Source organism: Urocitellus parryii, chromosome 6, assembly GCF_045843805.1.
Source record: "Urocitellus parryii isolate mUroPar1 chromosome 6, mUroPar1.hap1, whole genome shotgun sequence".
Lineage (NCBI taxonomy): Eukaryota > Metazoa > Chordata > Mammalia > Rodentia > Sciuridae > Urocitellus > Urocitellus parryii.
The window spans coordinates 81193428-81211115 of record NC_135536.1 but is presented as its reverse complement, the minus strand read 5'-3'; the positions used below and the strand labels follow the sequence as shown (position 1 = coordinate 81211115).

The 17688-nt window shown below is 35.3% G+C and overlaps 1 protein-coding gene across 2 annotated transcripts in view; it reads right to left on the bottom strand.

Annotated features, from left to right (window-relative positions):
- Positions 1–17688, bottom strand: part of Slc12a6 (solute carrier family 12 member 6) — a 93915-nt gene that overhangs the window by 9731 nt on the left and 66496 nt on the right. For both annotated transcript variants that reach the window (XM_026392607.2, XM_026392617.2), the window contains 11 exons: positions 16424–16478; positions 15783–15913; positions 14853–15094; positions 12394–12608; positions 11207–11365; positions 10923–11021; positions 10606–10663; positions 3383–3557; positions 2980–3098; positions 2573–2671; positions 383–502 (listed from right to left, as the gene is read on the bottom strand). In XM_026392607.2, the coding sequence (XP_026248392.1) occupies positions 383–502; positions 2573–2671; positions 2980–3098; positions 3383–3557; positions 10606–10663; positions 10923–11021; positions 11207–11365; positions 12394–12608; positions 14853–15094; positions 15783–15913; positions 16424–16478 (1472 nt within the window). The remainder of the gene's footprint in view (positions 1–382; positions 503–2572; positions 2672–2979; positions 3099–3382; positions 3558–10605; positions 10664–10922; positions 11022–11206; positions 11366–12393; positions 12609–14852; positions 15095–15782; positions 15914–16423; positions 16479–17688) is intronic.

Below are 17688 nucleotides of genomic sequence, written 5' to 3'. Positions count from 1 at the left end.
GACCAAGAACTTAAATTATTCTGAAAATACATGGGAAAGTAAAATTCAATGTAATCTTCTGAATCAAAATGTTATGAAGTCTCTCTTTTAAGAAAATTATTTAGGACTAATTTAATTTTTTATTTCACAGACAATTCCTTGACTTCAGTGTTATATTGTGCTTAGTACCTCTCATTATTATTTGGCTATATTCTTTTAGTTATTTTTCATTGAGCTATTCACTCTTTCTCGTAATTAAAAGTTTATTATCTTCTGTAAGATGATAAAAGAATCAGGGATGCAAAATTTAGTTAGGGACAAATGAAGTTACCTGGATCCTAAATTAATTTTCATTGCCAGTCTTAATACTTTTAGCAGTGATCAAGGTGAAATCCACACTCACCCTTGGTACTCAATGTACTTGTAGATCATACCAGCTATTACCATAGCTACAATGGCATAATACCAGGAAGAAATGAACATCAGAGCTAGACAGATACTCATTCCGATGAAAGAGAGGGCCCTAGAAAGTTGAAAACAAAACATAAATAAGGATCTTTTAAGCAACAAAAAAAGACGACTGTGCTAAAGGTACTTCTAAAATTATTTGTGGTATGGGTTTATTATTTTTTAATCCATTACAGATGGAACTTTTGTAGAATGCAATAAAAATGCATTGTTAGAAAATTTATCTCAAGCAGGGAATGTTATGGCAATGTGTTTTTATTTTCTTGTGGTGCGGGGGAATGAACCCAATTCCTTGAGCATACTGGGCAAGTACTCTACTACTAAGCCACACCCCAAGCTCATGTGGCAAGCTTGAGTTGCTATAAAATTTCTAAATACTTATTCCCAATTTCTATAGTTGTCGTATCATAAACTGATCACAAACAGCTGGTAGATCTGTACTGAGCCCCCAAAGCATCCTTTGTAATAGAGGATTTCTCCCCATGGCTATAAAAACATGAGAGAACAGCAACTCTACAAACATCATCTGTAATGAGGAGGACAATTAATACTAATTTGGCAAAGCAGATATTGAACATGCAGTCAGAAATGTTAATAACTCTATAGTCTAAGATTTTTTCATATAAATATTTCTGAAAATTTTATGAACATTTCATTAGCATAACTCAGAACCCACTGAGGAAAATTTGCTGAGTTTCCTTACAGTACATAAGAGAAACTTGGTAGGGAATAATGAAATACTTGTTTTTTTTTTAATATGCCTCTTTAAAATAAAGATCAGTCAGTCAGTCTGTCTGTCTTGTCTGTCTGTCTGTCTATAACGTATGTAGTACTGGGTGGGCTTTAAACTTAAGGAGTCAAGCATGCTAGACAAGTGCTCTACCACAGAACCACAGCCCCTACCTGAAATATGTGCTTTGATCAAATAAAATTAGATAACTACATTTCCTGAAGCTCTTCTGTGTGCAGAATGAACATCCTAGCTCTGTGACTAGGAAATTTTAAAGTGAGACTAGGAAAGTTATTAACTTAGAGAAGATCTCATAAAAATAAAAAAAATAGAAGCTAGCAAAACAAAAATGTTCATAATGAATTTTAAACTAAATTTAAGACTAGAAAGAAGATCAGAAGTGTTAAAATCCGTTGAAAAGTCTAAAAAATTTTTGTCTACCATATCACTTCCCACCATTGGTAAGTGAAGCCAGAAAAGGAAAGCTAGCAAAGAGGAATGAAGTAACAGGTACATATAAAATATAACTTAAAAACTCTTCGGTTATGAAAAAGAAGATGGGATGGCAAGCAGAAAACTTGGATGGCTCCTTCAGGACAGGGGAGGCTTAACCACAACAGTAGCAACACCATTTCATTAAGAGCTTTACTATGTACCAGACACTGTACTAAGCACTCCAGACTTATTAGTCCCTTTTACAACAAGTAAAATGAGATTTTACATGGTTATGTGCTTTGCTGAAGGTTACAATATGAGGAAGTAGTTTTAAGCTATGAACTTGGATCACCTGAATCCACAGTCAACATTCTTAACTACTAAATGAAATTCTCCTAAGGAAGAAAGTGAGTGAATGAAAACTGATGAGAATATGAGAGCAAAATAAAAAGGGATGAAGTTAAGTGCTTAGCTAAGAGGAAAATGGGAAAATAGAATTGTAATGGAAAAGTTGTTTTAACCTAAAGAATGAAAATGCCTGGAAATAATGTATATTATAGTTATCTTTATTCTTAGAGTGATATTATAAAGTGATCAAGTTATTACAATGTGATTTAGAAAAAAAATTGAATAAAAAAGTGAAGATCCGCATGAGAACTAAATGTTAAAATAACTTATAGAATGGCTGGCCAAGAAAAACAAATGTATCAAGAACCCAGAATCTGGGGGCTGGGGATGTGGCTCAAGCAGTAGTGCACTCGCCTGGCATGCATGCGGCCCAGGTTCGATCCTCAGCACCACATACAAAGAAAGATGTTGTGTCCATCGAAAACTGAAAAATAAATATTAAAATTCTTTCTTTCTTTCTAAAAAAAAATTAAAAAAAAAAGAATCCAGAATCTCCTAGTTTTCTAGCTTAGAAATATTTCCTCTCCAAAAGAAGAAAACAAGGAGACCTACCAGTGGTAGTAGCGGAATCGGGGCCTCCAGTTGGGTGTTCGAAGTAATGTTTGCAAGGCACATGCCAAGTTCACAAAGAGGTAACACATGAGAAAAAACCTGGAAGAACAATAAGGACTAGGGTTATAGCTTAGTGGTAGGTGTTTGCCTAACATTCCCTGGGTTCAATCCCTAGTACCATTAAAAAAAAAGAGGGGATAGGAAAAATTCAAGTTGTATAAGTAGAGAAAAACCCATGGTAATTTATAAGCTAGCCTTACATGAAAGTTCTCAGGAATATTATTTAAGTGAAGTAAAACCTGTATTTAGCCCACTATGTCACTATAATTACTGTTAAATGATTTGTGGAAATCATGTGTTATATGTCATTTAAGCAAGAATAATTGAAGAGAACACCTGGCTCTTACATGGAAAGAATTGGGGCCACAAGATCCAGGGAGGCAATAAGGATTCCCAGCTCTGCAATAGCAGCAGTTAGAAGTAAAGCCCAGGTAGGTTCCCCATTGGCTTTGCTGTGACCAAAAACCTATGTATAGAAGGGAAAATATCAGTCATAGTCATAGTTAGTCAATGTGCCCTCATTCTTGTAACCTACAATTTGACATCTGAAAAATAACAGTGTTACAAAAGTGTTGTCTTTTAAACACCCTTACAGCAAACATATATAAACTCATACTAGAATTTAGAGGGTCTTGTACTAAAACCCCACATTTCCATATTTATGAGCTAGTAATACCTAAGCCCACAAAGACCACACTGTTTCTCTTAAAATGTGGAAAAAAGAAGAGGACATAGGAAAAAGTCACTCACCCTCAGAAATGGTATGATGTTATCCTTGGCAATAGCCTGAAGCAGCCTTGGGGCACCTGTGAGGCTCTGAAGTCCAGCCCCACATGTTGAAAAGAAGGAGCCAATAACAATCACCCACGGGGATGGCCAAGATAATGTGCCCACCACCAAATTACCTTTTACGGCATCCCCAAACCTAGATAAAGAAATAAACAGTAGGGAAATTTAATTTGGAAATAACTTTAGACTTTAGAAAGAGATAGTTGCCCAATTTTTTTTATTTATAATTTTTGAAGATAAAAATTGAGGCAGATATGAATACCAAGAAATACAAAGACAGAAAGCTTTGATTGAAAGGCACTGATGGAGAAGAGGGGAAGAGGGGAATGTAGCTCAGGGGTAGAGTGTTAGCTTACCATGCTGGAGGTCCTGGGTTCAATCCCTGGTTAACCCGACAACCCCTGCCCCCCACTCAGAAAAAAAAAAAAAAACAAAGACACTTATAGGGGAAGCTCAGTAGTAGAGCACTTGTCTAGCATGCCCAAGGCCCTGGGTTTATCCAACTACCCACCTACACTACAAAGGCACTGCTGACCTGTATTAAAACACACACACACACACACACACACACACACACACACACACACACACCAGCAAAAACTAGTAGGGCCAGAAAATAAGATAAGCTTTGCTTGTAGCTTTCCCCTTTGGATTATCAAAATATTTGCTTTTGAGGGGAAATTGTTAAAGGGCAAAAAAAGTGTGTGGGGGGGAATCCATAATCTTAACTGTTTACTCTGCGTATTTTAGAAAATACTCTTGCACAGTTTAAACATTTTTTAAACACTGATGAGATCTTAATGAACCTATAATTCTGTATTTTTTTTTTTATACTGGAGACTAAATCCAGGGTCTTTTTACCACTGAGCTACATCCCCTATCCTTTTTATTTTTTATGTTGAGACGGGGTCTCACTAAGTTGCTGAAGACCTCACTAAGCTGCTGAGCTGGCCTCAAACTTGTAATTTTCCTGCCTCAACTTCCCAAATCCCTGGATTATAGGCATGAGCCACCATGCCCAGCTAATTCTGTATTCTTTTGAAGCATATTCATTTTACTGTGTTATGAAAAAACATGAATAAAAATTCAGTGGTTTGAATAATATAATATATATTAATAATATATATTATCCATTCTTCTAATCATATAAAATACATGTTAATTAATGTCTTTAATGCACATACTACATAGATGTACCAGATTTTTTCTCTTATAGCAGATTCCTGAGGGAAAAACCATGGATGGGTGGGGGAGGGACCAATATATTTAATCATTTTCAAAATCACAAACTGCTTTCCAGAAAGGTTATACTTATTAGATGCATGTGAGGTTTCAAGTCTTATACACATAACATATTCCACACAAGATGTGAGTATTAAAATTTGCAAATTTAATGGGTGAGATATGATAATCTCTAATTATTTTCATTTTAAAATTAAGTACTACACACAAAAAATAATGTACAAAACCCAAATGTATATCTCAATAAACTTCTACAAAGCAAATACCCATGAACTACTATATAGGTAAAATAAGAGAACACTTCCAGCATCCAGGTCTTTCTATTCCCAAGCACAAGCCCTTCCTTCTTCTCCACTTTCCATTACTCTGTTTTTTAATGCTATGTAGTTCTATATGTTTTTAAATTTTATACAAATGAAATACAGTATATACATTTTGCATTTTTTTTTTACTCAGCATTGTGGAAATTCTTTTTTCCCCCCTATATCCTTGTGGTTATTTTACCTTTTACAAATATTTTTAGTTGTACATGGATACATACTTTTTGAAATTTTCATGCAGTGCTGAGGATCAAATGAACCCAGAGCCTCACACATGCTAGGCAAGGGCTCTCCCATTGAGCTACAACCCCAGTCCAGTTATTTTACTTTTATTTTCCATTGCATGAATATATAATTTATTCATTACCTGGATTATTTTGATTTTGGTATTTAAAAATACTATTACTGTAACTCCATCCATTTACCTGCAAATGCCATGATTTTATTCTCTTTTATTGCTCAGTAATATTCCACTGTGTATATTTAATATATTTTTTTATCCATTCATCAACTAAAGGGCATCTATGTTGGTTCCACAGTTTAGCTATTGTGAATTGTGCTGCTATAAACATTGATGTGGCTGTGTCCCTGTAGTATGCTGTTTTTAAGTCTTTTGGGTATAGACCAAGGAGAGGGATAGCTGGGTCAAATGGTGGTTCCATTCCCAATTTTCCAAGAAATCTCCATACTGCTTTCCATATTGACTGCACCAATTTGCAGTCCTACCAGCAGTTATGAGTGTACCTTTTTCCCCACATCCTTGCCAACACTTACTGTTGTTTGTCTTCATAATAGCTGCCATTCTGACTGGAGTGAGATGAAATCTTAGAATGGTTTTGATTTGCATTTCTCTAACTGCTAGCGATGAAGAACATTTTTTCATGTATTTGTTGATTGTATATCTTCTGAGAAGTGTCTGTTCATACTAAGTGAAGTTAGCCAATCACAAAATGCTGAATGTTTTCTCTGATATAAGGAGGCTAATTTATAGAGGGGTAGGGAGGGGGAGCATGGGAGGAATAGACGAACTCTAGATAAGGCGGAGGGGTTGGAAGAGAAGGGAGAGGGGGCATGGAGTTAGAAATGATGGTGGAATGTGATGGTCATTATTATCCAAAGTACATGTATGAAAACATGAATTGATGTGAATATATTTTGTATACAACCAGAGATAGGAAAAATTATGCTCTATATGTGTAATAAGAATTGTAATGCATTCTGTATCATATATAAATAATTAAAAAATACTATTACTGTGGGATTGTGGCTTTGTGGCAGAGCGCCTGCCTTGCACACGTGAGGTACTGGGTTTGATCCTCAGCACCATATAAAAATAAATAAATATAATAAAGGTACTGTGTCCATCTACAACTAAAAATTTTTTTTTTAAAAGAATAAAAATAGGTCTGGGGTTGTGGCTCAGTGGTAGAGTCCTTGCCTAGCATGCTTGAGGCACTGGGTTTGATCCTCAGTACCACAATCTTTTAAAATAAAGATATTGTGTCCACATAAAACTAAAAAAAAATAAAATAAAAATAAAATACTATTACTGTGAGAAATTTTGTGTATGATTTTTTATAACTTTATTATTTTTTTTATTCTTTTATGTGGTGCTGAGGATTGAACCCAGTGCCTCACACATGTAAGACAAGCATTATACCACTAAGCCACAACCCCAGCCCTGCATTTTTTTTTCCTTTTTGTTTTATACTGGGGAATTGAACTCAGGGGCACTTCACCACTTAGATCCCTTCTCAAATTTGGTCAGATTTATCCCACTGTTTTCCCCTATCCTATCCCTTATCCTTTCCCTTCATTACTCTTTGCCTATTTAATAATTGCCATTCTGACTGGAGTGAGATGAAATCTCACGGTAGTGTTAATTTGCATTGCTCTAATTTCTAGAGATGTTGAATATTTTTTCATATATTTGTTGACCATCTGCATTTCTTCTTTTGAGAAATGTCTGTTTAGTTCCTTTGCCCATTTATTAAGTGGGTTATCTGGGGAATTTTTGGTGTTCTTTTGAGTTCTTTGTATATATTCTGGATATTAGTGCCCTACTTGAGGAGCAGGTGGCAAAGATTTTCTCCCATTCTGTTGGCTTTCTCTTTGCACTGTTTCCTTTGCTTTGAAGCTTTTTTAATTTGACTAACTTTTGATTTTATTTCTTGGGCTCTAGGAGTCTTGTCGAGGAAGTCAGTTCCAAAGCCAACATGTTGAAGTACTGGGCCCACATTTTTTTCTAGCAGGTGTAGGGTTTCTATCTAATTCCTAGATCTTTGATCCACTTTGAGTTCCATTTTGTGCAGGGTGAAAAGGGTTAAATTTCATTCTTCTACTTATGGATTTCCAGTTTTCCCAGCATCAATTGTTCTTTTTTTTTTTTTTTAAAGGCTATCTTTTCTCCAATGTAGGTTTTTAGCACCTTTATCTAGTATCAGATAACTGTACTGAAGTGGGTTTATTTTCTATTCCATTGGTGTTCTTCCTGTTTTGGTGCCAGTATCATGCTGTTTTTTTTTTAAGGGATTTAAAATTCTTTTCTTTTTATTTATTTATTTTTTTATATTAAGGTATGACCTGCTTGGTTTTATTTATTTATTAATTTTTTTTTAGATTTGATGGACCTTTATTTTATTCATTTATTTATATGTAGTGCTGAGAATCGAACGAAGGGACTCACACATGCTAGGCAAGTGCTCTACCACTGAGTTACAACTACAGCCCTTCTGTTTAGATATACATGACAGTAGAGTATATTTAGATATATTATACCCACATGGAGTACAACTTCCCATTCTTGTGGTTGTACATGATGTGGAGTTACACTGGTTGAGTATTTACATATGAACATAGGAAGGTTATGTCCAATTTATTCTACTGTCTTTCCTAGTCCCATGTTCTCCCTTCCTTTCATTCCTCTTAGTCTAATCCAATGAAATTCTACCCCCACACTTGTGTGTTAGCATCTGCATATCAGAGAAAACACTCAGCCTTTGTTTTTTTGGGGGGGGGGGATTGGCTTATTTTACTTAGTATCATAGTTTCCAGTTCCATCCATTTACCAGCAAATGCCATAATCTTATTCTTCTTTATGGCTTAGTAATATTCCATTGTGTATATATACCACATTTTCTTACCCATTCATCTGTTAAAGAGCATCTAGGTTGTTTCCATAGCTTAGCTATTGTGAATTGGCGTGCTATAAACATTGATTTGGCTGTGTCACTATAGTATGCTGCTTTTAAGTCCTTTTGGTATATATCCAGGAATGGGATAACTGGGTCAAATGGTGATTCCATTCCAAGTCTTGCTGAAGAATTCAGTTCCTAAACTGACATGATGGAGACTTGGATCTAAATTTTCTTCTAGTAGGCACAGGGTTTCTGGTCTAATTCCTAGGTCTTTGATCCACTTTGAGCTGAGTTTTGTGCAGGGTGTCAGAGATAAGGATTCAATTTCATTCTAGTACATACTATGGATTTCCAGTTTTTCCAGCACTATTTGTTGAAGAGGCTATCCTTTTCTCCAATGTATATTTATGGCACATTTGTGTAGTATGAGATAACTGTATTTATGTGGGTTTATCTCTGCTTCTAATCTGTACCACTGGTCTTTATGTATGTTTTGGTGCCAAAACTATGCTGTTTATAGCTTTGTAATATAATTTAAGGTCTAGTATTATGATGCTTTCTACTTCACTTTTCTTGCTAAGGACTGCTTTGGCTATTCTGGGCCTCTTGTTTTTCTCAACAAATTTTATGACTGCTTTTGCTATTAAGAATGTTATTGGAATTTTAATAGGAATTGCATTAAATCTGTATAGTGCTTTTGGTAGTATGGCCATTTTGACAATATTAATTCTGCCTATCCAAGAACATGGGAGATCTTTCTATCTTCTAAGGTCTTCTTCAGTTTTCCTTTAGTATTCTGTAATTTTCATTGCAGAGGCCTTTCATCTCTTTTGTTAGATTCATTCCCAAGCATTTTTTTTTGAGGCTATTGTGAATGGGATAGTTTTCTTAATTTCTCTTTCAGGAGATTCATCGTTGGAGTCTAAGAATGTGATTGATTTATTGGTGTTGCTCTTGTATCCTGCTACTTTGCTGAATTCATTTGTGAATTCTAGAAGTCTTCTGGTGGAAGTTTTTGGGTCTTCTAAATATAAAACAAAGATAATTTGAACTCTTCTTTTCTATGTGTATCATTTTAATTTCCTTGTTTAGCATAATTGCTCTGGCTAGAGTTTCAAGGACTATGTTGAACAACAGTGATGAAATCGGGCACGGTATACTTGATTCTAAGCAAAGGAAACAGATTAGAAAAAGGTGTATATATACAGAGATCTGAAACAATAAAGCACATGTAACTCTAAATTACGACTAGAGCATAGGGAGCTTATGAAGGAATGGTGAGAGGTAAGAGCAGAAAGAGGTGCAAAGGTACAGATCAAAGTGGTGTTTGTCTTTTAAAATTATTTTTTGCAGTATTAGGGACTGAACCCAGGACCTCACATTTACCAGGCAAACACTCTACCCCTCAGCTACACCTTTAATCCAGTAAGATTTTTTGAGACAGGGTTTCTCTAAATTGCCAGGCTGGCCTAGAACTTTTGATCCCCTGCCTTAGCCTGCTGAGCAGCTAGGACTACAGAAGTGAGTCCAGTTCATCAAAGTGATAGATTTTAAGGGAACTTGGCAAGTTCTAAGCAAGGAGATTTACGTGAACAAATTTTTGTGCTTTAGAAAAATTGTCCTACTAGCAGTGTGAAAGTAATTAGAAGGCAGTAAAACTGAAAGGGAGATTATTAAAATAACATAGGCCAAAAATCCTGAAGGCCAGTACAAAGTGATGAGAATACAGAATAGGGGAAATAATGAGACCAGTTAAAGTGAAAGGGTGGAATTTACAGGGCTTAGAAACCACCTGAATGAGGGAATTAATGGCAAAAGCCTAGGATGACACCTAGATTTCTGTCTTGAGAGAGAGGTGAAAGGGGAGGCTATTAACCAAGATGGGAAACATGAGAAGCAGCAGGTTTCAAGGAAATATTTGCTTAGAATTATCTGGCAAAAACACTGTTTTAGAGAAGAGAAAAAGATGGCAACAAAACAGCAGCATTCACAGAGGAAAGAAAAAATTAACAGCTTTTATTTAAAATGACAAACAATTATCTCACAAAGGAAATGCTAGACACTTCAAAGTTGTTTTGTTTTATTTGCTCTTCCATACTTTTCTGGACTATTTTCCCAACAGTTTTTAAACTGTATAAGGAAATACTTATTCAGGCAAATTCACTGCTTTTTTTGAAGAGTGATATTCATTGCATCACACATATTTATAACACACTGATCCTTATTATTCATTAATATTTTGGGAAACTATATGCATATATTTTCTTTTAAGTGCTGGGGATTAGAACCCAGGGTTCTTGCACACGTTAGGCAAGTGTGCTATTAGTGGTCTTAACTTACAATTCAATACATACATTTTCTTATTGTTAGTCATGATTTATACCTTTGGATGGATTTTTGAGATTACAACTGTCTTGGAGCTCTGTTGGATGATCAGATGTCATAGAAGAGACATATGATTATTACAAAGAAATTAACTACTCACTTGTCTCTGAGAACAGCACCTTCAATACACGCACCAAAAAGGATAACGTTGCTTAAATCTACCACACTTAGTCAAGGAAACTGCTGTTTATCTTCTAACATCAGATAAGAAGTAGACACTCAGCATTATTTTTCCTATCAATAAAATGAGTGGCTAAATATACTAACCCTATAAAATTCTTCTTGAATTTTTCATATAAGGTAGGTAGATCATCTAGTAATTAGTGAGGTCATAGAAGGAGATCATTTTATTCACTGTAAAAGCACTGATTGTCCTACTTCTACTGGATGTTCCTCTAAGACTCATGAAAAGGATACAGACAAAGGACGTAGTCAGGATGGCAAGGATAGTTCCAATGGGAATAGACTTCTGAGCATCTTTCAAATCTCCAGATCTATTAGAACCAGCCATGATACCTTTTAGAGTGGGGGGAAAGCCCAAGTTAATTTCTTCAGCTCCTGGAAACCTTGATATTCATATTAATACCCAAGACAAAGGCAAATTGAGGAACCTTGAAAATATAATTCTGTCTCTTTAGGAAAAAAAAAATCACTCTGTAGGTCTGACAGCTTTTAAAATATAAAACAGTGTATCTGCTTACCTGTGACAGAGGGAAAGAAGATCCCCACTAGGAGTGTGAAGGAGGTGGTAATATCAACAAGAACATACTCATGATTTAAACTTCCCAAGACATCAAATGATTTGGCTGAGGGTTTTTCAATGATCTCTCCCTTGGGTAGATAATTACTCCAAAGATTCTCTGCAGTGGGAAAAAAAGAGAATATAGGCAACAGCAGTATGGTAAGAATATAATTAGGTAATTTCCTACCCAAACGATATTAAAAATCAGACTTTGCTTTCATATAGTATTTATTTATTTAGAATCAAATCCAGTGCCTCACACATGCCAGGCAAGCAATCTGCCACTGAGCCCCAACCCCATCCCCTTATCAAAGTTTTAAAAGGGCTGACTGTTTCTTAAATTTTAGCATATAAATAAACACCGCAGAATAAAATACACATAAATAAAAACATAATGCCTTTTCTCACTTAATTTAAATATAACTTGACAAAATGCTTTGATACAACAATGCAGTCAAACTGAACATCTCACAAAGTCCATTATTTTTTTTATTAGTTATCAAAACTATTTCTAACACTTTAGTGTGAGCTTGTTTAACATGCAAAGAATTCATGAACCAAACATTTAAAGTAGATGTCACTTAACGAGAGTTTTGAGAATTTAGCTGAGTTAGGAAAACACATGTGTGGATGTAGTGACATTAAAACAGTTCTATTTTAACTGTCACTGCTGGGGGAACACTGGCAATTTTTCAGGAATACACAAAGCTGGGTGTGGTGGCATGTGCCTGTAGCCCCAGCTACAGAGAAGATCGTTCAGGAGGAACATGTGAGCCTAGAAGTTGGAGGTCAGACTGCAGAACATAGCAAGACCCTGTCTCAGAGCCAGAAGCAGAGAGAGAGAGAGAGAGACAGAAAGACAGAGACACAGACAGCAGACAGAGAATATCCACAAAATATTTTAGTCATCTCTGTCCTCAGAGGGACATATATTTTAATAGATAACACTCTGCAAGGGAGTCTTAAGACAATTTTTCTAAGAGGAAAGTAGAAATATATTGAATTAAGAGCTGTGTGCTGAGAGCTTAAGACAGGAAGTCCCATCATGGCCATATGTCTTCATGGACAATAAAAGAATATAATATGAAAAAAAGTCTGTTTTCCTAAGAGAAGAATAAAAACATGTCTAACAACCCACTAACTTACCTGTAATTATACCACTAGCCAACCCAGGAATGCCCTGGATTGAAGTGACATTATTGTGAACAAAGTATTCATCACAGGTAGCATTGAAAAATTGACTCGAGTTACAGAAGAATCCCCACAACTTTGATGGTACCGTCATATTGTTAATTTCCTTGGTCTTAGAGCAAACATCAATGTGTCTTGATGAAAGGGTACGATTACCCAGCATGCAAACCCTAAGTGAAAACAAATGGGGAGAAGATCAACAAGAAAACTCACACACACATTTTTAAAAAAGGAAACATGTCAGTAAAGGGGAAAAAAAATCTCAGTAGTGAGAGCTTATTCTGTCATAGGTAGGAGAGGAAATGATATTTATTGAGTAGCATTGTGAATGATGACTTATAGTTACCACCAAATAATCCTTATAGGGATCTTGCAATGTATTAATATTTCTGTTCTGTGGATGGAGGAACTGAAGTTTAAGGCAATACAATATTTTGCCCAAGGTCATACAAGTGATTGGTGGCAGCGATACAACTCAAACAAGAACAATCAGAAGACAGTATGCTGACTCATCTTCCAAAAAATTTTAGGCTACAAATCAATTGTTAAATCAGAAAGAATCCTAGAATCTTTTCATTCTTATTTTTAAAATGGTCTTTTTTTTTTTTTCATTTTTCGCTTAGTAAAGTCTTAAATTCTTAACATCCTCTTGGAAACGTTAAACCTTCTGGTTATGGTTGTGAGGAAGACAGGTTGTCTAAAATTAAAAAGCACATCCCTCTGTGGCCTAAAAGAAAACTGTTTTTGAACATAAGCCTAGACCCAGTGGGAGAGAGGATATTTAAAGGTAATATAAATATTTTTTCTTCCTTTCTAATTTACTTTTCTTCTATCCAGAAAAATTAATACAAATAAAGAATAAATATACCCATGGTTAAAATACCTATTAGGTAGAACTTTTAAAAACTACAAAGTGATTATACACACACACACACACACACACACACACACACACACACACACACACTCTCTCTCTTCCATATACTTGTTACTCAAATTCAACAACTCTCAACAGTTCCCAGTTTTGTTTTAGGTATTTCTCTAGGTTTTTCATTTTGTTTTGCTGAATTTTAAAGAAAATACCATGCATTATGACTTTTTTATTAACCAAAAAAGATGGGTTAAGAAACCCCAAAGGATAACCTGAGGCAAAATGAAATTTCCCAAGGTAAGACGCAGAATAATATTGCCTTTAGAACTTCTATGCCTCTAAAAAAGATCTTTAGCTATTTTATAGTACCTAATAAACAGAAGAAAATTTTTTGATGGAATTTGTTACTGACATCATGTAGCATGACAAAGAAGTAATACTGGACCAAAGTTGGGAAATCAGGTTTGTTTTCTTGCTCTGACATTAATTATTTTGGGGGCAAAGTCATTAACTTCACTGGACCTGTTTTTATTTTTTTTCAACATATAAAAGCAATTTTTCGGGGCTGAGGTTGTAGCTCAGTGGTAGAGCGCTTGCCTCGCATGTGTGAGGCACTGGATTCAATCCTCAACACCATATGAAAATAAATAAAGATATTGTGTTCAGAAAAAAAAAGAGTTAAAAAAACCCCCTAATTTTTCTGTATTCTTGTTAAATCAACATAGAACTAAGGAGTTTGATTTCTAGAGAATCCAGATAATTCTTCAAATTATTTTCAAAAAACTAAGATTACAAATACCCTCAAAACTTGTGATCTTTCTGCCTCAGCATCTCAAGTCGCTGTGATTATAGGAGAGTGCTACTATTCCTGGCTCTGTTTATTTTATTTTATTTTAAAGAGAGAGGAGAGAGAGAGAGAGGAGAGAGAGAGGAGAGAGAGGAGAGAGAGAAGAGAGAGAGGAGAGAGGGAGAGAGAGAGAGAGAGAGAGAGAGAATTTTAATATTTATTTTTTAGTTTTCGGTGGACACAACATCTTTGTTGGTATGTGGTGCTGAGGATCGAACCCGGGCTGCACGCATGCCAGGCGAGCGCGCTACCGCTTGAGCCACATCCCCAGCCCTCTGTTTATTTTATAACTATAAATTTTTAGCAGGAATTTATTCTAAGATAGGATAAAAAATTAATTAATTAAACAATTTAGAGTTCTTTTGATTATTGATTTTTCAACAAAATTAAATACCTTAAAGTTTGCTGGCAATGACTACATTTTTAAAGTCCTTCATGAATAGTTCTAATAAGTGCAATCACTACTATTGTGAAGAAAACCTAATATTTATTTGAATGATGACCATATCTGCTAATTTTATGCTTAGGCATAAGGAAGATGATCAACAGGACTTAATTTTCTGGGAGGCTTCCTGACAGATAACTGGGCCAACAGAGAAATCTCAGGTGACTCCATGAAATTCTGATTTAAATTATCACATCATCAGATACTGTCAATGACTACCCAGTGATGACTAGGCCAAGAGACAGACATACGGGAAGTGTGGTGGGGCAAAAGAAGACTTGATGGCTCCAGCGTAGATGGCCAAAATGGACACAATGACACAGGCCAGGAAAAGTGAGGCAAACTTGTTCACATAGCGTACGCCGATGAAAACCACCAATACCATGAGGACCAAAAAGGCTGTGCCATAGACACGCATGTTATTTAGCATGGCTGCTGATTCCTTGAGTGCATCATCACTGCGAAAGATGGCAGCCCGGGGGACGATATATACCTGGTAGGCCAAAAAAAGTAGAAAATGAGGTCATTTCGAAATAATCACATAAAAGACCTGAAGGAAAAGCAAAGCTAAAACAAAAAATGACTGGAGAATTAGCTTAATTCCTATTTGGATCTAAAATGCCTATAGAAGTGGGATATCATGAATTTTTTTTCCTTGAATAATTATATTTCCAAATGGAAAAAAGGAACAAGTTGATATTTTTTATTCAAAGGAATATATAAAATAATTTTTATTTTGAGCCCTGCTTCTTCTATCATTACTGTAAATAAAAAAAATATGTCTCAGTGAATAGAGAAATTGAAACATTTTATTTCACTGGGAGATATATTTTTATTTATTTCTATATATTTAATATATTTATTATATATATATTTAAAAAGCTGCATTTTACTATTTCCCCATTGGCACTGTTTTGCCTCCTGTTTCAATTAATTAATTAGACATTAACTCCTTGACTGAGGCAGCAGAGTGGCAGTGATCAAGTGGAGGGAAGGGATAAGCCGGCAAAGAATACCTCAACTTTTCTGCCTCCCATTCATAGTGAGAACCAAGAAATGAGCTAGTAACCACCTCATTGATTTCCATAACTGATGTCTTGAAACACTGATACTGAATAACAAAATAAGCCCAAATCTATATCTTTTCTATACTGTAGACTACAAGTTAAGACATTACTTACCAGAAAAATTTCAATGGCACCAAGGATGTACATGGCTGCTGCAAACGTGGTACCAAGATAAAAGCAGAGGCCGACAGCCCCGCCAAACTCGGGACCCAGTGCCCGGGAAATCATAAAGTATGAGCCCCCAGCTAAAAGACAAAATAGAAGATGAACAGGATAAAGAGAAAGTATTAGTAAAAGGAATATAAAAAGTTATTAATAGGAACAATAAACATACACATGATCCTTCAAATGTCTCAAGCTTTTGAAAATCCTAAATGTGAAAAAAAAAAAAAAAGATTTGCTAGAGGGAAGTAATAGACAAAGCCTTGATTGTAGGATATATATTGACATCTAATGCCAGTATAAGGAAGAAATTAGGGATTTTACTTCAGATATGAGATTGTCTAATAAAATACATTCTAACTAGAAGAAGCTAAGAGTGTGACTGAAATTAAAGCAACTGTCTAGAAAATAAATTTTAAAGAAGGTACCTTAAGGTCAAACAGTATTAGTTTCTATGACCTGTAGACTGTTAACTCTATTGTAGTATAGGACAACAGCCTAAAGAGTATTCTGTTCCTTGGAAGTTTGCACCTCTGGCTTAATGCATACAGTAATCACCAACAATCACTGAAATCCAAGCTTGGCCTACTGACCTGGCACTACTCCATTAGTGGCAATGGCACTCATGGAGATAGCAGTCAACATTGTCTGTAGAGAAAGAGAAAGGAGAATATTGTTATGGGGCAAGACTGAAATTTCTATAATACTTTCCTATCTATAGCCCTCAAGGCATGTATTAAACATTTAACTATTTTTACTTTTATGGGAGAAGTTGCTGTATACCTAATGGTTTGGAAATTCGACAATATGGTTCAACTCATTCAACTCATTACACTAATCACACTACTGTTATTTGGCATGTACAGTTAATATGTCCTTAACATTGTACTCAGTAGATAAGATGCTATTAAGAATAACTGATCCCACCCTGGATCTCCTAATTAAACAGAAAACAAAGCCTACATAGCAAATTCAAAAGAGTAAATTAAAAAGAATTTACTATGGAAAAAATTTTGGAAAATAGCTTAGAACCTGACTACAGTTATGATACCAAGCTATTTTGTAGCTATGATACCAAGAACAACAGTCAATAAGAAAGAACTGACGAAAACTTTTTGAGCATCTAAGAACTGATTAAAAACATTACCTAGTAGCAGAATGTAGAATGGCCTGCAGATAGGGAGTACCTGGAGGCAGAGGGACTGGTTAGTAGGCTACTGCATAAGTTAAGTGAGGAATAAAACTGCAATGGTGGTAGTGTAAATGAAAAGGAAGGGTTGCACCTAAGAAATTTAAGAGAGTGATTGCTCTTTGTAGCTGATTAGATATAAAAGGCAACCAAGGAGTCAAAAATATGGTATTGACATTTCAAGTCTGTGAAACTGAAAAGAAAAAAAAGGTAGTACCATTAAGTTATTAATGATATGGACTATATCCACTTAACCTGCTTTGTATAATACTCAACTACTCAGCTAAGCATGATGCACTGGAAGGGCATAATGGTGACAGGAATAAAAGACGACAGTAGAAACCTATAATAAAATTGATAAGTATGGCTGGGATACATAAAAATAGGAGTTTAAGTTAGTGGAAGATCAGGATGTTCTCAATATAGAAGGAAAGAAGACCTGGAAAGAACAACTGAATTTCTAGGAAAGTCTCTTCCCTTTTGGAAGAGACTTCAAAACTAAACCAAACCCAAACCAGATACACCTCACCCCCACTCAAATAATTGTCAGTATTTTTTTTCAGGACATATTGGAATAGTTCATCAAAGAAGATGTTTTCTAAAACATCTTCTGTCAAAACTTTTGTGTTATTAAGCTCCAATTATTTAGATTCTGAATTCTTTGAAGAT